Here is a 22,936-nt window from a genome sequence, read left to right on the forward strand (position 1 = left end):
AGGGAACCTAAAAAACAAAAATAAAAACAAACTAAGCAAACAAATAGAACAGGAACAGAATCACAGAAATGGAGATCACCTGGAGGGTTATCAGCAGGGAGGGAGAAAGTGGAAGATGGGAGGTACAGGGAATAAGAAGCATAAATGGTAGGTATAAAACAGACAGGGGAAGGTTAAGAATAGAATAGGAAATGGAGAAGAAGCCAAAGAGCTTATATTTTTGACCCATGGACATGAACTAAAGGTGGAGGAAGTGCTGGAGGGAGTGGGGGTGCAGGGTGGATGGGGACAAAAAAATGAGACAGTTTTAATAGCATAAACTGTCAATAAAATATACTTAAATTAAAAAGCATACATAAAACACAGTGGTATTTACAAAAAGGCTATAGTTACATCACAAACATGTGTTGTCAAAATCACCTAGATTATAATGCATTTGAAAATGTTCTGCTCATATGTGACCATTTATTGTGTGCTCTTATAATGTAGTGTGCATCTGATACTGCCTGGGTGTGTCTCCCATCACGCCTCTGCTGATTGCCTCTCAGACCTAGGTGCCTTTTGAGGTCCACGCTACTGCAAGAACAGGTGTCAGGCCTCACTGGTCTCCCACTCTGTGTCTGAGCTCATGCTGCTCAGTAGCACTATGGTGGCCTGATACTCTGTCAGTCACATTTGAAGAGGCTGACTCAGCCACCAGAGAACTAATCTGGTACTTTCATTCCCCCTTCCAAATCATTGCTGTAGCAACTGACAAGCTCAACAATGTAGTGATTAAATTTGATTAAACAATGGTCAAGCTCTTGTACCCATGACCCTATAGTATTTGGTCAATGGCACAGTTTTGGGCAATGTGTGTATTTGCCTCCCAAGAGATATCTCAGGACCAGGAGAACCAGTATGCTTCATGGGGTTTGCCTAACTGTCATTAGAAGGCATATTCACATATAGTTTAACACTGTGCTTCTCAGGTTTTTGGAGGCCGTGTTTGGTCTCTTTTTCTCATAGGTGTGGACCTAAAGAGCCTTATGTACACATAGTGTAGACTCTGGGGTGTGTGTGTGTGTGTGTGTGTGTGTGGTATATGGTATGTTTGAACCCAAAGACTATGCGTTGTAAAGAGTCTGACTTCAAGCCGAGGGATTGACTGCCTTTCGGAAACCTCCTACCTGAGAGCCACCCTGTGTCACTGGTAGTGTGACCATCACGTGGTCCCAGTGAAGTGGAGGCAGAGGCTGGTGTGCTCTTCTGGCTCACTCCTCTGCGTTGGATTGACCACACAGCATTAATTTGGGAACTAATACCTATTAGTTCCCAACTATTTAACTCAGTCTGGAGCTGGACACCATTTGTACCAGTTTTTCGGTTGTTGTTTTTCCTTAGCATCTTGATAGGCTGTACCGGTCTGTTGTGGCAGATATTGTTGACAACTTATTGTTCACTATTAATGTTGTATAAGTCATGATTTTCAGTTAGGATTTTTCTGGAGCAAGGAGATGGATTATTTCTGTCCTGTTATCCTGTTACTATAAAAATCATCTACAACCTCTTGCCTGCCTGTTTGTTATCAGGGCAGCACCATGAGCTAGCAGTAATTTCTGAGTGCTTGTCATGAGAACAGTTATAAAAGCCTGGTGTTTGTTGGGTGGGAGAGTGCACCAAAAGTTAATAGAGCTTCATGATTGAAGGCACCAGGGAATTCCTTCTAGCCTATTAACAATCTAAGCATGCCCCATAGCTCCCCTTTGCCGACCCAGAGCTGTCCCTAACATCTGAGGGACTCCAAGTAAATGGACCTCAGTCTAAGAGATAGCACTCACCTGCCGGTCCCAATTCACAAAAGAATAGGACTGTGGACATCCTAGAAATGCTTCCAGAGTGAATAACAACCCACTTTCCTTGCCTTTGTTTGTGAGGGGGTTTGATTCACTGGCTTTAGTCACAGCCACATCATTTGAAATTCTAGTCTCTGCACATGGCAGCCACCTGGTTCCTTGTAACCTGGCCCTTCTCCTTCACTACACTGAAACTGCTCTCTCCAAGGCCGCTAAACCTAGTGAGCTTCCCACCAACTCCATTCCCTTTGACTATTCTAGGACACTCATTCTGGAAAGTCTTTCATACCTTGGCCTCTGTCCAGTGCCTTCATTGGTTCTTCTCCCACCTGTCATAGGGATGCTTCTTGTCCCTTTGTGGGCTCTCCTTAGGCAAGTTCTGCCCTTGGCCTGGCCCTTCATTGATGATCTCAGCCATTCTCATTGACGCAGCTATGCATCTCTGCCTATGACTGACTCATCTGAAGTCCCAGTGTGAGATTCTGATCCTTCACTTCCGAGTGCCAATGTCAAATATTCTGTCCAAGTGAAGTGTGGACTTCACCAGCACTACTATCTGGCCATCTTCTTTCCACACTAGCCTTATCAGGATTCTCTTCAGTTTGCTTGTGTTTCACCAATGTCCAAATCACGCAAACTCTTGTGAATAGTCCCTTCATGTCAAAACAGCTTGGAAGAAGAAACTAGGGGAGCATAGTGTGATGAAGACAAGAGGGGAGGGGAAGAAATAGTGACAGATGCCTCCAGAGGTCAGGTAAGATGGAGCCCAGGTGGTCAGACAGCTTTATCAAAAAGGAGACTGTTGGCAAGAGAAGTCTCGGGATTGGGTGGGAAGGTGGAGGAAGTAGACTTCAAGGTGAGGGAGTGGAAGACCAGGAAATGCAGAGACAGAGGGTGAGTAGAGACAACAGGGATAGTGCTGAGAGGCCACCAAAGAGACCCACCAGGTGATGGCAGAAATTTGGCTTGAAAGAGGAGAAGCAAATGGGGGGGATTCATTGTAAGAAGAAAGGATTTTCTTCTTTTAATGACAGGAGAAACAAGCTCATTCTAATACTGGTGAGAAGGGGAAGGAGAGAGGGAGAAGGACAGGGAGAAAGAGCGAACATCCCTGAGAGGGTAAAAGAGGCGGGAGAGGGATGGCTCCCCAGGGCAAAGACGCACTCCAGGCAGGTGGAGGGACACCTCACCCACTACAACAAGAGTTATAAGGAAATGAGTGTAAATGCCAGAGGTTTGTAGGTTTAGTGGCAAGAAGATAAGGGAGTTTTCCATCTGATACTTCCTGTTTTGTCTTTTAGGGAGGAGAAGTGATCTCAGGAACAAGAAATGTTGAAGGAGAGACTTAGGGAGAGTGGCAGAAGTTTGAGAAAGAGGGCTAATGAGGGGGATAGGGAAGGAAGGCTGGGTGGTTTGAGAATGTTGAAGATGGTGGTAGTTAACCATGGGGGTAGCTGTGTGTTTGTCTCAGAATTATTCAGCAGCCTGGTATGGGTGTAGGAAGGGGACCAGCGGGATTCATGCCGGATTGTGGGTTTGCCGAGCAAGTGAGGAAAAGGGTGGGTCTAGACTAAATAGGAAAGGAAGTGAAGAAAGGGGAGAAGGTCTTCAGAAATGATGGATCAAGAAGCTAAGAGATCAAGATGCTGAGTAGGATCCCACAGAGACCCAGGTGATGGCAGGATGCTCAGTGAATGGGAGCAGAGGGCATTTGGCAGGGACAGTGAGGGGAGGGGCATGTGCCCCTAGGGCATGGCTGTCAAAGTAGTGGAGGTCCTTACAAAGGATGGAGCAGTGATTGGGAAGGAGAGTGTCTTCAGAATTGAGTCAGGTTCTGAGGCAGGAAGTTGGAGAGATGTTCTCTGGTGAGGCAGAAAATATTTAAGAGTTTGTTCATGAGTAAGTGGAAAGGTTTGGGAGGGTGGGGAGAAGTGTGAGGTTGGGTCGAGGCAAAGGGCACATAAAGTTGCACATGGAGAAGGTAGAGCAGTGTGAAGAATGGCATCTTGGCATGTGAGACACATTAGGCTTAGCTGGTCCCCAACGGTCAAGAGAATTAGCCTCAGCCCTCCAGCCTGTACCCAGGTTTTCCTGGAGCCAACTGTGTCCTGGATTAAAGACATTTCAGAGAGCACCTGTGTCTCAGGGCACTCTGGGAGGTATGGCTGGTACTACTGAAAGCCACCTTCGTATTTTGCTTGTGTCATGAAGCATTTCTCTTGCCACTTTTCAAAAAATATTTTGAAACAAATGTGAGCATGAGTGACCTGTCAGTGGCTTGTTGGGCAGATCTTTTTTTAAAAAAATACATTTTATTGATTACGCCATTACAGTTGTCCTATTTCCCCCGCTTCATTCCCCTCCACCCTGCACACCCCCTGCCCCACCATTTCCCCCAATTTAGTTTATGTCCACGTGTCACAAGTTCTTTAGATTCTATATTTTCCACACTATTCTTGCCCTCCCCCTGTCTATTTTCTACCTACCATCTATGCTACTTATTCTCTGTACCTTCTTCCCCCTTCTCCTCCTCCCACTCCCCTGTTGCTAACCCTCCATGTGATCTTCATTTCTATGGTTCCGCTCCTGATCTAGCTGTCCTGGTTTGCTTTTGTTTTAGGTGTGGTTGTTAATAACTGTGAGTTTGCTGTCCTTTCACTGTTCATATTTTTTATCTTCTTTTTCTTAGATAAGTCCCTTTACCATTTCATATAATAAGGGTTTGGTGATGATGAACTCCTTGAATTTGACCTTATCTGAGAAGCACTTTATCTGCCCTTCCATTCTAAATGAAAGCTTTGCTGGATAAAACAATCTTGGATGTAGGTCCTTGTTTCATGACTTGGAATACTTCTTTCCAGCCCCTTCTTGCCTGTAAGGTCTCTTTTGAGAAATCCGCTGACAGTCTGATGGGTACTCCTTTGTAGGTGACTGTCCCCTTATCCCTTGCTGCTTCTAGGATTCTCTCCTTCATTTTAGTCTTGGCTAATGTAATTATGATGTGCCTTGGTGTGTTCCTTCTTGGGTCCAACTTCTTTGGGACTCTCTGAGCTTCCTGGACTTCCTGGAAGTCTATTTCCTTTGCCAGACTGGGGAAGTTCTCCTTTATTATTTGTTCAGATAAGTTTTCCACTTGTCGCTCTTCCCGTTCCCCTTCTGGTACTCCTATAACTTGGATGTTGGAATATTTAAAGATGTCCTGGAGGTTCCTAAGCCTCTCCTCATTTCTTTTGAATTCTTGTTTCTTCATTCTTTTCTGTTTGGTAATTTTTTTCTTCCTTCTGGTCCACTCCCTTGATCTGAGTCCCAGTTTCCTTTTCATCACTATTGGTTTCCTGTGCATTTCCCTTCATTTCAATTAGTTTAGCTTTCATATGTTCCTCTAATTTGTGACTAAAATTACCCAGCTCTGTGAGCATCCTGATCACCAGTGTTTTGAACTGTGCATCTGATAGGTTGGCTATTTCTTGGTCTCTTAGAGTTATTGGCTCTGGGGCTTTGAGTTCTTCTTGAGCCATAATGTTTTGGTCTGTTTGTGCCTGATATGTATGAGGGGCGGAGCCCTAGGTGTTCGCCAGGGCAGAGCAACCCAGTGGCTGGGTTGTGATGCTGTATGTGGGGGCGGGGTCAGAGAGGGGCAATGGCCAACCCCTCTGCTGCCTCCCGCCGCTGGGGCCTGCGCAGTCTGTCTCACTGCTTGCTCCTTCGCCTGGTTTATCTGCACGCTAATGTGTGACCACAGTCAGCCTGCCGCCTTGTGCCCTCACTGGGTCCGCCCGTTGCTACCCCACACCTGGGATCTGCCAACGGCTGCCTGCACGCACCTGGGTTGGTCTGGCAGATCTTTCCTGCCAGACCCCACTCTGCCAGCCACTGGCTCCTGGGCAGGTCTTTTCACAGAGCATGGTTCTCAGCCCTAGCTGCACAGCAGCATAACCTGGGGGCTTTGAGTACACACTAATGCGGGGGGCCCCAGACCAGTGACATCAGAACCTCTGGGGAGGAGCCCTCTGGAGTCTGTACAGTTAACTTTCTTAAAAGCTCTCCTTGGTTGTTCTGATGGGTACAGAAGCTTGGCCTCAGTCCTTTGCTACCCAGGAATGTGCTCCAGCAGCAGCAGTATGGGCATCACCTGTGAGCTTGAGAGCAACACAAAATCTCAGACCTCACCCTTGACCTACCTACCGAATCACAACCTGCATTGTAATAAGAGGTCCTTCCGCAGGTGATGCCTGTGAACATCAAAGTTTGAGAAGCCCTGCCTTGAAACAATACTGAGATTCTGATTTTGTTGATCTGGACTGTGGTCTGGGAATCAGGATTTTTAAAGGCTGCCCAGGTATTTCTAACGTTTACCCGAGTTCAGCATCCTGCCTCACAGCACCTAGCAAAGCACCAGGAAGGGTGGCCTTTGTGGTTTTATTCAACTGGCTGGATCAACCTTATCTTTGTTTAATAATTTCTGATCTTTTATTTAACTTACCAGTGAACTGCATTTTCTTCTCATTTGGGGGAAAAACTGCCTGTCATAAACTTGTGGCAGGAACATTATTTCTCCTCATTTTCAAAGATGCTACTGGGAAGCATAGTTAAGTGATAAGACAGGAAATACCAGAGAGCTTATGCCCATCACATAAAGACTGGTTCATTCGTTAAAGGAATAAAAGGGTGCTGCCTATAGAACCATCATTACAGAGTGCCAACTAACTCCTTACAAAATTGAGGCACACAGTCTTCCTAATTAGTTATTTCTTTCGTCCTTTCTAAGACCTTGTTTGAAATGATCCTGAAAGCTCTGTGCAGCTTCCTTTAAGCCAACTGATTGCACAGTCAAATGGCAGTAATTAGTTTGCTGAAACGTTAGGTTACTGCTGTTACATGAACTAAGACATAACAAGTGTTATTTTAGACCTGCGTCTCCAAGGTATAATCCTTGCTTAACAGTGAATTTTTTTAAAGAACAAACAAACTTGACAAGTGTTTTAAGAAATCATCATGCAGTCTAAGTTTTGAAGGAGAAAAATTGTAAAGCACCTCACTAACGCTGCATGTGACTCAGACGTGTGAATGGTCAAATCACCCATTCACATGGGGGTGGTTAAATTATAGAAAGGTTATTATTATCAAAGACTTTCCCCAACTTTTTCTTTCTCACTTCAGAGTCAAATGTATGAATGTATGAATCACTTTTCCACCACCGATGATTGAAATTTGGTTTAAGAATTATTAAAATTAAGTTGGTGCCAAGACAAAAGTACTGCTTTTCAAGCCTTAAAAAGAAACATCAACAATCATTTCGAGTTTCAGAAAGCATAGATTTTGATTCCATTAGAGTTGATACCAGTTTACAAGAAAGTCATTCATTTGTTAAACTCAATAATGAACAATTCAGTGGATTCATTATGGTTTGAATTCCACAAGATCATGTTCTTTTTCTTAGGAAGCCAAATCAAAACTACTGAGAATTGAAAGAAGTATGCATCTTCTCCGTGTTCTCTCAGTGGGCACAGCCCATGGAAGAGTTTCTTCCCTTCCACTCTCGAGCCTGGAATGTGTTTATTTAACTTTTCTGTCTTTCTAGCTCAAGGTCATGTATATTCTGGACTTCATCTGCTAGCAGGTGAAGGGTGCTTCCTAAACATTAAGAGGCTTATTGTTGAAGGCAGGAAGAAGACAGGAGATGGCAGAAGATGCCTTAACTGCACTGGAGATTTTCAGAGCTCTGTGACAATGACAGAAGTCTTTGTCACAGGGATGTTGCAGAAGGGAGGGTCCTGTGCAGCCCTCACCTGGCACCCACGGCATGGTCCTGAGTGCCATATGGAGTGAGATTGAATTTGCCATTTAGCTGAAACTTAAAATGGCATAGAAAAATTCAATTAAGAAATTTGTGCAGATGGATGGTTACGTTCAGGATTCGTGCCTTATGCATTATGACCTTGTAGAATCATAGATCAGTGAGGAATTTTAAAATATCATAAAATAGGGTCAATTGAATTCCAAGTACTCTGTTTTGGTACACCACATGGATGCGCAGTTAATGCTGAATGATGAAAATGACATTTTCACTAAGTGACATAAAAGGGAGAATTGGACTTTATTATCGTGTTCATATTTACCACTGACTGGCAAGTACATAATGTTTGTTTTACTACTAAACTACGGGGTCTCCGGTATTTAACATGGAAATCCACGTAATCACTGCTGATCAAATCACCTCAAGTGATTCCACACATAGAGCAAGAAAGTCACTGCCAGGCAAACTTCCACCACGTTTCCTGCCCTTGGAGTTGACTTTTTATGTCATAAATCATCCTTTCCTACTAGGGACTCTTGATTTTGTGAAACTATAGCTTTAGAAAATTTACCTACACAAGGCTATTAATCAGCTACTCTGGTTGATCAACTTTTTAAAAAAAATAATGCAAGGATTCTCCTGTAGCCCCAAATCCTATTTTAGTGAAGGCTCTGATAAATCTTTTAAGATGCAAATATGACCAAATCATTTGCATATTCAGTAGCTTTCCACAATCCACAAAATCAAGTCCAAACTCTGACCCTGAAAAACCTCGCCTCTACCTTTGTTCCAACTTTACCTGCTGTGTGGCCTCACTCTTGGTGTCGGCCTCCACGCCTTCTTCGCACATGCTGCTTCTCCAGCTGGAACTGGCCCACCCGGCAAACTCCTATTCATCTTTTGAGCATCACCTTCAGTTTCATCTTTTCAATTCCTGTGTGGTTTACTTTGTTCACATCTTTGCTCGGAGCAACATTGTGTCCTGTTCCCTCCACATTCCCTGTAGACTGGCTCCTTGAATGCTGGGTCCGTGGGTGGCCTCTTCCTCTTTGTAGTCACCCCCCTTGGAGCAGTGCCTGGCACATGGTGGCCACCCTCAAGAGATTTCACAAAGGAATGAATGATTGAGTGCCTCCACAAGTGTCTAATTTAATAACCAGGGAAGAACTTGGCAATGGGGAAAATTCGACCTCTCCCTAAGCCAGGCTAGGGGCCTATTCTTTCTCCCCAACTCCAAGGGATATTTGCTCTGCCACCTATAATTATGCCTTGCAACTTGGCATGGCATGACGTTCAGTATTGACATGGAGGCCTCAAGGTACTATATGTCACAGGTAAATTCCCCTGTGACATATAGTGTGATTTTGAAGTTTAGGGTATAGTTTCTAATTATATCAAATGCTGCTCTCCAAGAAAGCCTTCTCTTATTGAATTGAATGGCATGGATTGCAAATATTAAGTTTAAAGAAAGGCCCCAGCATGCAGAATCATGTATTATCTTAAAATAACTATATTATGCACATTAAAACATGTAGCTTTCCTTTCTGGTGTCATTGCTTTGTCTGATCAAATTGAAAGTCGGGTTTTCTATCTTGGCATTATGACTAAATGAAATTGTTCCATTATAGCAAATAGAAACTTGATAATGTTTTGATTCAAATTGTAATTGAAATGCTGTTCTCAGAATATTTCAGCATTCCAATCTTATTCCTAGATATTGTGTCTTCAGTGGAGGCTGTGAGCTAGGACTGGGTTACAGCCCTTACAGGACTTGAGTGGCTGGAAGCCCAGGAGAATTTCAAACCAAGGCTCTCATCTGAGGCACAGAGGGTGCTGTCTTCCAGCTGTGAGCACACAAGAAATTTTTAGCTCATTGAAGGTTTCCATAAAAACAGAACACTGAAAAAAATGGCCTCCTCCCCACCCTCAGGTTTTGATCTCAACTCCTCTTGGATGGGCTGCACACTTTCGGAAATTCGGGAGCAAATAACAATTAATGCTGCTCCCTTTGTTTCCAAAGTGGACTGCACAGAGCCATCAAAATTCTTTCTTTTTTTTAAGGCTTCCTGACAGCAATGAGACAAGAGGTGACCCGTGCCCACAAAGGCTGGGCCCTGGACTCCGTGACCATCCACAATGAAGTTCTGCGGCAGACCAAAGAGGAGGTCACGTCACCCCCTGCGGTAGGTGCCCTGGGCAGTACAGACAGTGTTGCAGCTGGGGCTGAAAGTTCAGGTTCTGCTGAAAGCTGACCGAGGTGTGCCTCAGTCAAGTCCACTGGCTTTGCAGCCAGGGTTTCCTCAGTTGTAACCAGAAGACTTCACTGCCAAAGCCTCCTCTGTTTGCTGTATGGGAACTAATGACAAGTTCTAGGAACTCCCCAGACTGCATTTCTTTATTATTACAAGCTACCCTTGTGCTTGCTGAAAAGGATTTTCCACTCATCTCCAGCTACAGCTGTGAGCTGCTTACAGAATGGATGAGTAGCAAGGGCACTAGTAGACACTAAAAGGACCAGTGGTCTTGAGGGGTGGGGCCAGTTCTAGCACCATGCCCCACCCCCCAGCTTCCAGACCCTGAGTGGGGCAAGGGGCAGGGCTCCAGATGAGCAGATACCTTTGGGAGCCACTGTTTGGACACTCAACCAGCTCTCTGAACTTGGGCAAGTTCTTTAACTTTTTGAGCCTCAGCTTCTTTAACTGTAAAATGAGGAGGATACTTCAATGTCATTAAAGGTGATTGTGAGAATGTAATGGGATCGTTTAAGCTTGGTGCTGGACCTCACACAGACACTCAATAAATCTTAGTCTCCTTTTCCCTTTTTGTGACTTCCATTTTCTCAATTGTCAAGTGAGGGGATGGATCACGTGATTTCCAAATTCTGGCCCTTTCTGCCACTTTGTAATAAATATCACCTTTCCTTATCTTGAGAGAAGCACCTTTAATCTCTGTATTTCTAGCAACAGTGTAGGCTTTTTCCATCACATGTCACAGAATTCTTCCAGCTTATTCCTACTATGCAATGCCAAACTCATTTCCATATTTTTAGGTATCTAGCATAGCAGCATCCCTTTCTGGGTACCAAGATCAGTATGAGTTGCCTAAGGCTATTGTAACGAGGTACCACAGACTGGGTGGCTTAGAACAATAGGAAATTGTTCCCTCGCGGTTCAGGATGCCAGGAGTCTGAAACAGAGGTATTGTCAGGGTTGGTTTCCTCTGAGGACTCTAAGGAAGAATCCGTCCCAGGACTCCTCCAACTTCTGGGGGCTGCTACCAATCCTTGGCGTTCCTTGGCACATAGCCGCAGCACTCCAATCTCTGCCTCCGTTGTCACACGGCCTTCTCCCTGTGTGCATCTCTGTGTGTCCTCTCCTTCTTGGAAGAACACCAGCCATGTAGGAATTTGCCTCTCCCAACCTAGTATGACCTTCACTACAATAATTACATCTGCAAAGAACCTATTTCCAAATAGTCACATTCTGAGGTTCTAAGTGGATGTGGGTTTCGGGGTGACACCATTCAATCCCCTACACTTTCCAACTATGGCTCTGTAAGATTTTGAGACTGACAGGAGCTTACAAGGGTTACAATTCACTGTCAGATGGTACCGTTGTGGTTGTATCGTTCATGTAGTAACTCTCATCCAGTAACTAATGATGTTCTGATGTTCTGGGATTGCCCATGGTTTTACCATCAAGCCACGTACCTCAATATTTGATTTTAAAAATAGGGCCCTTATCCTGTTGGAAAACATTTTGCAACTAATCTCACTCCCATTTATTATAATCTATACTTACTTCCCCTTACCCTATTCTTGCCAGAAGTATAAATGGTAACCATCATCCACATAAATATATTTTATGAGCTGATATACTTGTTGGAGCCTCTCCTGTGATTCAATTTAACCTCTCTTGTCTTGCTGAATACATGTTCTATGGCTCCCCTCTGCCTACAAGATAAAGTTCAAACTCTCTAGCTTGGCATCTAGACTGTTGCCTGCTCAAGCACTAACTTATTTTTATGACCACTGAACCTTCTGCTGAATAAAATGCTGGGGCTTCCCACCCACCTTGCCTTTCTTTGTAGTATTGCTCCTGCCTGGGATAACCATCCCCTGCCCCCCATCTTTCCAAAAGCAGCACACCCTTCAAGGATGTATTCCCCCCAAAGCCTCCAGCCCACAGTGGCCATTCACCTCAGAAGGCAGTGCACGGAGCCTCCGTGCTGTTGACTATGCAGTCCCTCTCACAAGTGTGTGCTGGTGTTAACCTGATGTCTTTTAAAAAACTTTTTCTCTGTGTGTGTCTTGTCTCTTGATTTAGTGATGGGTCCTCAAAGGCAGGTCCTGTTGTATGAAAGAGAGACATGAGTGGGTCCAGTGGAGCCACTGTGCCCTCCCTGCCCATCACACCCAATCTCCATCTACCACCCCGCCCATGGACTCTGCTGTTCACCAGGCCCAGTGGCACAAACCTCACTTCCCCCTGTCACTGAGATGAGCCATAGGTTGGCTTGCCTGGTGCAGGTAGAGACCCCATGTGGCTCCCAGCTCCAAATCCTGTTCCATGCTCGCACCCCACACCAACTCAGACCAGACCCCTGGGAGACTTTTAGGTCCCTGCAGAGCTGATTCCATGCAGCTGGCTGTCTGTTGTCCCAGGCAACCAATGCCACGCTCAAATAACCGATAACACAAATATTTCTACTTATCTCATAAGCTTGAGATAGGCTGCAGGGAAAATTTGGTTTACTGTTAAGGCTAACACAGCATGCCCAGCGGTGGTTTCATCTTCTAGGAGTTTCATGAGACTGATGTGTGTTGTCTTTCCAAACATATTCCATTTATTACAGTAATGGACACCCGTCTCACAGCACCTAATTTTTTATTAAATATTTTTATTTACTTTTTATTGTATTTTTCCCATTACCATCCCTTCCCCCGGGAATCAGCATACTGTTGCCCATGTCCATGAGTCCTTTTTTTTTTTGCTCCATCCCTCCAGCCCGTACCCCCTACCCCACTACTAGCTGTCATCTAAAAGCCCTATTACCTTCTGCTTGACCCTTCCAGGAAGGTGTATATATTTATGGGCTCTACATGGACGGCGCAGGCTGGGACAGGCGGAACGGGAAGCTCACGGAGTCCACGCCCAAGGTGCTCTTCATGCAGCTGCCTGTGCTGCATGTCTTCGCCATCAACTCCACTGCACCCAAGGACCCCAAGCTGTACGTGTGTCCCATCTACAAGAAGCCCAGGCGAACCGACTTGACCTTCATCACTGTGGTGTATTTGCGAACAGTCTTGTCCCCAGATCACTGGATCCTGAGAGGAGTGGCCCTTTTGTGTGACATCAAGTAAGTTTATTTCCATTTGCTGAGGGCACAGAAGCCACGTCAATGACCATTGCTACTGAGAGACTCAGAAACCTGTCTCGTCTCCCTGGTAATTGCTTGATTACCTTTCTAAATTAAAAAGTTGATATTTCTATAATTGCTTATGTCTGTGTTTTTCCTTATATCAATATTCAAAAAGACATTTCTAAAGAAATGCTTTTTATTTCAGCAACCATATTCTATTTTAATTACTTTTTAGATGAGGTACTATTTTCATTATCAGAACACTTTGGACAGTTTGAATTTTTAAATTCTAAAAGTATTCTTATGGACTTCTGGCCCAGATGGAAGCATAGGTAGATACACTTTGCCTCCTTGCACAACCAAAAGAAGGACAACAAAAAAATTAAAAACAAAAAATAGCCAGAACTGTCAGAAAATCAGACTGTACGGAAGCCTGACAACCAAGGAGTTAAAGAAGAAACATTCATCCCACACTGGCAGGAGGGATGGTGACAGACAGCCAGGGTGGAGAGGACACACAGCAAGGCAGTGGCTGGAGGACCCATAGGATGAGGCAGCATCTGGCAGAACCAGCAGTCCCACATTCACATGCAGATAAACCAGGAGGAACAACTGGGGAGCGAGACAGACCACCCAACCCAGGGTTCCAGTGGAGATAAATAAAGCTGCAAAACCGCTGGCTATAAAGACCTGTGTAGGGGCTGCGGTGGCAGGAGACACTCCCAGCCTCACAGGAGAGTTCACTGGAGAGACCCACAGGATCCTAGAATGTATACAAACTCACCCACCCACAAGGACCCAATTTACTTCTGGGTAGCAGGGGAAGTGACTTAAAGCCAGCTAAGAGCTGAGCAAGTGGAATTGTTCCCTCTCTCACTCCTCCCCAATATACAGCTCTACCCTGGCAAATACCTAAACCTCTGCCCCTGACAGCATAACAGGTGCGCCAAGACAAAGAAATATGGCCCAAATGAAAGAAAAGACAAAAACTCCAAAAATAGAACTAAGTGATGAAGAAATAGCCAACCTATCAGATGCAGAGTTCAAAACACTGGTAATCTGGATGCTCACAGAAATGGTTGAGTATGGTCCCAAAATATAGGAAAAAGTGAAGGCTACGCACAGTGAAATAAAGGAAAATGTACAGGGAACCAACAGTGAAGAGAAGAAAACTGACCTTAAATCAACAATTCAAAGCAGAAGAAAGACATAAACAGTCAACCAGAACAGCATGAAGAAACAAAAATTTTAAAAAATGAGGAGAGGCTTAGGAACCCCTGGGACATCTTGAAATGTTCCAACATCCAAATCATAAGACTGCAAGAGAAGAAGAGGAAGAGCAAGAAATTGAAAACCTATTTGAAAAAACAATGAAGGAGAACTTCCCCCATCTGGCAAAGGATATAGACTTCCAGTAAGTCCAGAAAGCTCAGAGAGTCCCAAAGAAGTTGGACCCAAGGAAGCACCCACCAAAGGCACATCATAATTGTATCACCTACTATTAAAGATAAGGAGAGAATCTGAAAAACAGCAAGAGAAAAGGAGACAGTTGCCTACAAAGGAGCTCCCATAAGACCATCAGCTGATTTCTCTAAGGAAGCATATCTCTACAGTTAAAAAGGGGCTGGAAAGAAGTATTCCAAGTCATGAAAGGCAAGGACCTTCATTCAAGATTATTCTATACAGTAAAGCTATCATTTAGAATGGAAGGGTAGATAAAGTGCTTCCCAGATAAGGTCAAGTTCAAGAAGTTCATTACCAAGTTCTTATTGTATGAAATGTAAAAGGGACTTATCTAAGAAAAAGAAAATCAAAACTATGAACAGTAAAATGACAACAAACTCACAATTATCAACAAGGGAACCTAAAAGTCAAAAACAAGAACAAACTAAGCAAACAACTAGAACAGGAACAGAATCACAGAAATGGAGATCACATGGAGGGTTATCAGCATGGAGGGGGAAAGTGGAGGATGGGAGGTATAGGGAGTAAGAAGCATAAATGGTAGGTACAGAATAGAGGGAGGTTAAAAATAGTATAGGAAATGTAGAAGCCTAAGAACATATATGTATGGACATGAACTAAAGCGGGGGAGTGCTGGATGGGGGAGGGGTGCAGGGCAGAGGGGAATAAAGGGGAAAAATGGGACAACTGTAATAGCATAATCAATAAAATATACTTAAAAATAAAAGTATTCATTGATTGCATTCTAAAAGGAATCCAGTAAATGCAAATTTTTCTAATAAATTCTCGTCAATACAATCTTCCCATGTCCATGTTTTTCCTAATGTTATTCTTGGCTCATTTGAGTTTGGTTTTCCTTCCATGTTTGTGAAATGGAAACTAGAGGGGCCCTGCCATACCTCTAGGATTTACAGCTGTGTGGTATTTTTAAGTGCTTTTGAGGCCCAGAGAACTCTGAGTTTCCAGCTCTTCCCTCCCAAACCAACTCTGCAGGACATAATGGAGCACACATTTCTAGGCAGCAAATGGGGAAGGAAAAACAAAATCCATCAAGTGAAATTAAGTTATATGGTTAATGCCTTAAAGAGCAAAGTCTTTAGAAAGAGAAGCTATTTCTTACTCTATAGCTAGTTTGAAACTCAGTTTGAACCTTTATTTCCTGCTAAAGGAAATGGTCAATTTAGCAAAACAGATGGGGTCCTATATTGAATTCTCATGCAGCTTCAGGAAAGGGAAGAAGTGTCTCGACTGGTCTTCCCATCCAGAATCCTTTTGCCTGCTCCCAGCTAAGATCGCAAACTCCATCCCCTCTGTCTGTTCTAAAGGAGGGAAGCTTGTCAAGTCATCTGGCTCCCCTCTCATCCTTATGTTGCCCTGATCAGAGAAGACAATGAAGAAACAAAATGGCAGAGCAAAAGCCTAGGTGTTGGGTTCGGGGAAGACCCTGGAGACAATTCCACCATCATCGAGTATCCTTTCAGAGAGTAGAAAATATAGTATGAAATACAAATTATAGCAGTGACTCTGGTGTGCTTCTAATATTGATTCAGTGTCAGAGCCGTAGAACTTTCCAGGGCAGCTTGAAAAGTAAAGTAATCTAGCCCCTGGCCCAAACATTTTGGTATTTCCCTTGGCCAACAGGCACACTAAAGCGAAAGATGGCACACTTGGGAAAGAATGTCCTCCCAAACCGAGGCTAGAATTTGGACCCCTCTGCCATGCTGGGTAGGCACAGAGGGAGTGAAACACATAGCAAACCAAAATGCAAGTCCCCAAATAAAACACACGTTTTAGCCATATTCCTGTCCAGTTGCTAAAATGATTGAAGGCAAACTGCAAAATCTAAATCCTGGTATATCATGGTAGGTTTTTGGAGAGTAACAGGTTCAATGTTCTCCAATAACTTGAATATCTTATGGAAAACTGAAAAAGCATTGGAAAATATGTGAGTCAAGCAGGAGTATAGAACAGGCTGTTTTTAAAGCCACAGACCACTTCCTGGGAACTTTTTCACTGTTGCCGATTATTTTGCTCTGTGTTGACATAGAGGAGAGAAATGGGTGCAAAGGCCATGTGGGGATGAGCGCCTGGCATCCAAGAAGTGCCTCAGAATGGTCTTTATGGTGGGTACTTCTCAGCCATTCCTAGTTTTGCAAAAATGCTGCAGTCCAGTTCTACATTCTTTCTCTAGGCCCAGTAAATGGTTTCCACAGACATTTTGAGCCATTGAACTTCCATAAACACATAACTATTTTCTTGGCAAAATTGTTGCTTTTCACTAATCACATAATTTGCTGTGCTTGAGTGAGAGAGACCTGGTGAGCATAAAAGAGCAAAGAATGAGGGACGAGATGGTTAAGCCAACTGGAGCAGGGAGAGAAAGAGTACTTTTTTCCCTCCTTGGAATCAATCCACATAGTCTCATTTTGGCCTCTGCAAAATGAGCAAGACATAGAATGTTATTTTAGTTTGAACTTTTCATAAAAATAAGACCAAAAAAGAAGTGCCTAAATATATATCTTCTAAAAGAGATTGGTCTTAGGGGCGATATGTCTTCTGTCAAGAGACCTGAGATGAGTAGGGGACTAACCTATAATGTGAGCATGGCTTGGGGCCACGAGTGAAGGACAGAAGAATGGTTAAAGAAACTCAGGGGTGAAGGATGAACTTGAAGAAAGGTGACATTGCAGTTGGATCTTGGTCTTTCCGTAGATGGTACCACGCTGGTACTAGGAACATCCAGAGACAGAGGCTGGGCCATGCATTCCCCTTCTCAGAAGCGTTCCGTGAGTTATCATCACCCAGAACATACACTCCAAATACTGAAACCTTTAATGAACTAGCCTAAAACACAACTTCTGCCTGTGGCCCATTGCTTCTGCTGTTAGGACTGTTTGATGTTCCCTGAACATCCTCACTTTGTTCCCTTATCAAGGAAGACTTTCCCATATAGAACAACTGGACCTTTCAGACACGGCTGGAAGCAATGGAAAATGGTGCAATTGTTTTGAACAGATGGGAAGTTTCTTCAAGTTAAACGTGCAGGTACCATGCGACCCATGCTTTTCACTCCTAGACATTCACCCAAGAGAAATAAAAGGAGATTTCCATTCAAAGACAAGACTTACATGTGACTGTTTGTAGAAACTTTATAACAACCAACAATTGGAAAGAATCCAAATATCCACCAATAGGTGAATGGATAAACTATGGTACAACCATTCTATAGACTACTATTCAGCAATAAAATTTAATTACTGATACACACTACAACATGGCTGAATCTCAAAAGTAACTATGCTAAAGAAGACAGAAAATGCATGTGTGTGGTTCCGTACACACACACACACACACATATATATATGTATATATTTATAATAAAATTCTAGAAAGTGCAAACTAGTCTATATTGACAGAGCAAACAAAAAGCAAACTAAGCAGACAGCTAGAACAGGAGCAGAGCCACAGAAATGGAGATCACATGGAGGGTTAGCAACAGGGGAGTGAGAGGAGGGGGCAGGGAGAAGGTCCCACCTCCCTCTTGAGAGAGTAGCTGTGCTGTCCCTTTTGCTCCACAGGCCTCGGTAGTCTGTGTTAATCTGTCTCATGTCATCCATAATGCTGTGGACCCTAGGAGCCGGGATCTGAGTCACTCTTTCTCTGCCTCCCTTGATTTGAAAACAAATCATGAACATGTTTTCCCTTGCTTCCTCCTTATGGTTCCTTAGAAGATTTTAACAAGTTCATCTGGACATCTGCATACCCTTGAAATAAAGAGAGTTTTCTTGTGTGCCTGCCTGAAGTGGTGGGAGACCTGAAAGGTATGATTTCTGTCCCTTTGAGTGGCTGGGAAAGAGGGGGTCCAGGAGAGCCCTGGACTGAGCAGAGTAACAGGTTAGATTTTGAAAAGACCCCCAAACACAAAGAAGTGAAATCTAAAAGCATTCATTATTAATTGCTGTTTTCTTCAGATCCACAACTTCCCTAAGAATTCCTGAAGGATAGAACTTTATTTTGCCTTAGACAAAAAGTCTTTTGTACCTGGAGCAAATGGAAGAAAATTAGTCAATTCCATCACTTCTCTCTTCCAGCATCCGGCATTGACTGCAGAAAGGAAGCGTAATCTTTGAGCACTCAACTCTTGATTGACATACAACCTTCTGAGAGAAATATAAGTACTTTGGCATAATGCTCAAGAAATGAAAATGTTCTGCATCTAATACCCATTCCCTAGAAGCTATCGGTTTAGAAGCTTGCCATGACCTCTTCTGTTCTCCCCGAAAGGAACCAGGGACAGAAGGGCTTGCAGTGGCCTTCTTCCTCCTGGGCTTGCAAATCACCCTCCTTGGGACTGTGGCAGGGGGACAGTCATTTCTTTAAACAGTTTGAACTAAACAGGTGTCCTCGGGAAGCAGCAAAACCCCTCTCCACTTCACTCATGTGCTTGGGGGTGGGGCGCAGATGGTAGCTCCCTGCCTTCCCTTTCATTCTCTCAGGCTGTGCCTGATTCATGAAAGCCCCTCCCCTATTTCCAGGCAAAACCCTCATTTGACCTGGTGCAGCTATTCAATGCCTCTAATTTCCTGACTCCCTCACAGCTTCTTCAAGATGGTACAATGAATGTGGGGGTTCTTTCTTAGTCTGCCCTGACATATTCGTGGGTATTTCTGTCGCTGGAACCCCAGCCTCCTCAGACATGTGCTCAGGGGTTTCAACCTGTGTCTGAGGGGATAAGGACACCCATTTGTCCTCTGTGGTTCTCATGTATTCCTTCCTGATCACAAAACCTTCCCCTTTCTATTGTTCCTCTTCAATCGTACCCCAAAGGACATCCAGTGTCTGTCATAATAAGAACCTGAATGAGAGGTTGCCAGGCAAATGGAAAATCTGTCTCTCTCTCTCCACATCCTGCCCCCTGCTCACTTCCAAAGCAGAGAACTAACTGTTCGGCATTTAGCGACACCACGTCGGAAGCTTTGTCTTTTATGTGTCATCCTCTCTCCTGGGGAAAGCAGTCACTTTTAGTTTTTTTCCACATTTATGGAAATATTTTGGAGAATAGATTAGCTCTTTCTGTGTGATCTGCTTTCTCTGGAAGCCAGGCTAGTCCTCCCCTGTCAGCAGGCAGCTCTGGTGTCCCTTAGTGGGTCCCAGGGCCCACATTCCCCTCAAATCCCTTCCTTGGCCATGGAACCCTGCACTGTGGGACAGGTACCCCAGGGATGGGCAGATGAGTTCTGACCTGACCTCTTCTGCCCACCTGCTCACTCTGGCCTCCGGGAGGAAGGTCACGCTTACACTTATTTACTTACTCTGGGAGCCATGCCAGTTGTGCCAGGTGGTCACTTGGGGCAGGCGCCCCCCCCACCCCGCCAGCCCAGAGGGAACTACTCTCAGGGCCAGTCTGGGATGTTTCTCCTTTCTCTTCTTTCCATCCTGGAGGAGGGCATGGTGGGAGAGGGCCAGCGTGTCACCAGCCCTTCTACCATCCTTCTTGCAGCCCCCCCAAAAGCTCCGGAGCCAGAGGCAAGAAGATGCAGCTATACTATGTGTTCCCCGAGATAATGTGAGCATCTCCCCTCTTCTAGGGAAAAGCCTGGGCTCTTTTAGAGCCATCGCAATTAGAGCCATCTTCACCTCCGGTCCCTTTGTGGGAAATCCCAACTTGACTGACACATGCCATGCAGACACCTGCCACCTCCAGCCATGAGAAGAAACTCAGGCAGCTCCTCACTCCTTTCTCATTTAGGGGAGAGCATGTATGTGTCTCTGTGTCAATTTATGTATTAATCTGTCACTTGGTATATAATATTTAGTACTGCAATAAAGAACAAATAAGCCAGTCCTATGAGAAATTGATTTCCCTTCCACATCTGTTCACAGAAACATAAATCTAATGTTTTATTCTTTTAAAAGCCTCCAATGCAAATATAATCTAAAATTGCTAGCCTTTGAAGTTGGGCTTTTCTGTCAAAAGATGTTTATAGACTTGCTCCCTGGAGCTTGGCCACGCTCATCTTCTACCTCAAGGCCTCAGTCATGTTGATTACCTCTTGAGGTCCTTTCCAACTCATTGCAACGCAAGATGATGGTGTCAGCACCTTCTGTGCACAAGCTCCACGTGGGCGAGATGCAAGAGGAAGCCTGCCTACACTGTGGCAGAAAGCACAGCCTCTGCATGCAGTGTAAGTCTCAGAGTGGCCATTGCATTAAAGCGATGTGGCACCGGAGTGCAGAGGAGAGACACTTGGCTTTTCTCGGGGAGGGCAGGGCCAGGTCTTTGGAGGAAGTGGATTTAGGCTGCACCCTGAAGGATGGATGGCATTTGACCAAAGGAAATAAGGAAGAAGAGCATTCTAGGAGGAGGGCACAGCCAGAACAAAGGCCAGACGTGGACAACGGCAGGCCTGGTTTAAACCACGACAACACATTGGGTTGGCTGTAGCACAAGACGTGTGACAGGGAGAGCTGACAGGAAAGCCTGCAACCATGGGGGTCAAGAGCAATGTGGGTATGACTGTGGTGGTTCCTTATATTTAAATGGCATTTTGTAGTTTCCAAAGCTTGTGTACACACATCTCATTTGACTTTCTCAACAAACCCATAAGCAGGCAGTAGCAGAGATTATTTATTACACAGATGAGAAAATTGAGCCTTGGAAATTTGAGCCAATCTGCTTTAAGGGACAAAGGAAAATAGTGGAAGAAACAGGATGAGAGGCCAGGTCTTCCCAAGCCCTGACCAGGGCCCTTCCCCAAGCTCAGGTGGTAAAAGGGAGTCTGCACAAGAACTCACTCCGTAGGACCCGGCTGGACTGCGTGTTTGTGGGGGTTTTGTTTTTTAGTTTGCTTTCCGGTTTAGTTTACTGAGTTTTCTTGTGTACAAGCCCCATAATGAGGCCACCCATGGATACTCTGGCAGGGGTCAGTGAATTCCTGATAAGGAGACTGAGGGAAAACTCTTTCTTCCAGAGGTCAGGGCTGTGAGTCTTGGACATAATGTTGGAGTGGTCTTGGCAAAGCTGGCAGAGCTGCCAAAGACCTGCCATCCACTGCAGCTTCCTGGGCACAGGGGCCGAGACAAGGCCCAGGGCAGGGCTGAGGCCCATTGGCCCAGAGCCACGGTGTCAGCATGAGGAGTCTGTGTTCCCAGCACCCCACTGTACCAGGATGAAGGCCATGCACGTGGCAGTGGTACTTCCTCAGGCCACTTGACATCTATACCAACTTGACTGCTATAGTTACCAGTGGCTACAGTTACCTTGAACCTGGCCCACTGGCCAACTTAGGTCTGCTTTTGCACAAGCATGATCTTCAGAACCTCATCTTTGAGGGGCATCCCTAGAAAAAAAGCTAATGATCTCAAACTCCTAGTGCACAGAGAAAAGAGACTGATCTCCAGGGACTTCATCATTCAGGTCCTGGACCCAGCAGCCTGGCTTGCTGATGAGGATCCATCCCTTGTCCTCAATTTGCCTCCAAGAGTCTCAGGGGCTCGGCTCTCGTGTTGACCATCGCTGAGAGCCCAGCCTGCTGATGCTGCCGAAGCCTCCACAGCCTCTTATTCCCGGACGCCGGCAGCTTCCAATCCCTCCCACAGCACAGTGTCATCAGCTTTTGTCTTGGAGAAGTGTTTGTTCATTTTCCTCATGCAAAACTGCTATGCTTGGAATTAATGCTGTGGGTCCACACCCCTGCGGAGCTCCCCAACAGCACCTGGAAGGCAGGGGCCTGGACTTCTGAGCCATTAGGTGCTGAATAGGTTCAGCAGCTTTGTTTGCCATCCTGTTTGGCAAATGAGCCAGAAACCAGAGCTGGGCTGAGTGCATTAGGAGTGAGGGCTTTCAGAGCAGGGAAGGAAGTACCTCTTGAGCTGAACCTTTGAGGGCAAGGAATGAAATATATGGGGTCCTTGGAAAGGGTCACCTGCCTGGCAAAGTTGCAGGTCCTGCTGAGGCCAGGTCTGGAGGTCAGAGCACAACAACGAAGGCTGAATCCTGGCTTCCCCTAAGGCCAGTCTCGAATCCTGAAGTATTACCATGTCATAAGTCAGGGCTGAGAGAAATGACCAGACAAGGAGTGGAAACTTCTGGGTTGTGATGCAGTGGAGGGGTGGGAGACATTAGCAGTGTCAGTCCTCGATGGCTGCAGCCACTGCAGTCGGGGTCCCAGGTGTGACCTGTGAGGTCCTGGGTGGCTGCAGATGACCACCAAGGCATGATGGTACGGGTTACTGGGAGGAGGAGGCCCAGAAACTTGCTGGGTTTTGTTTTGCATTTGTTTTTTATTATTTAGGAGAAGGTAGTGAGTGGGTTATCACATTCCTTTTATGTAACACAAGGGAGGTGATTTTGTTCTGACTGAGTGTGTCAGGAAGAGAGACCCAGAGGGCTCCCAGACTAGGGTCAGGCTGTTGCCTGGGGTCCTGCCTGCTCTGTGTGGTGGTTGTCCCTTGCCTTGGGGGACCCTGACAAGGCTTT

General features: G+C 45.1%; 1 protein-coding gene across 1 annotated transcript in view; it reads left to right on the top strand.

Moving 5' to 3' along the window:
* DNAH8 (dynein axonemal heavy chain 8) overlaps positions 1-13,059 on the top strand; it is a 303,075-nt gene extending 290,016 nt beyond the window's left edge. The window contains exons 89-90 of the mRNA XM_037051914.1: positions 9,694-9,815; positions 12,707-13,059. Of these exons, the coding sequence (XP_036907809.1) occupies positions 9,694-9,815; positions 12,707-12,994 (410 nt within the window). The 3' untranslated portion in view covers positions 12,995-13,059. The remainder of the gene's footprint in view (positions 1-9,693; positions 9,816-12,706) is intronic.
* The last annotated feature ends 9,877 nt before the right edge of the window (positions 13,060-22,936 follow it).

This window comes from Sturnira hondurensis, unplaced genomic scaffold (genome assembly GCF_014824575.4).
Source record: "Sturnira hondurensis isolate 20B ecotype Veracruz unplaced genomic scaffold, ASM1482457v3 Scaffold0000880, whole genome shotgun sequence".
Lineage (NCBI taxonomy): Eukaryota > Metazoa > Chordata > Mammalia > Chiroptera > Phyllostomidae > Sturnira > Sturnira hondurensis.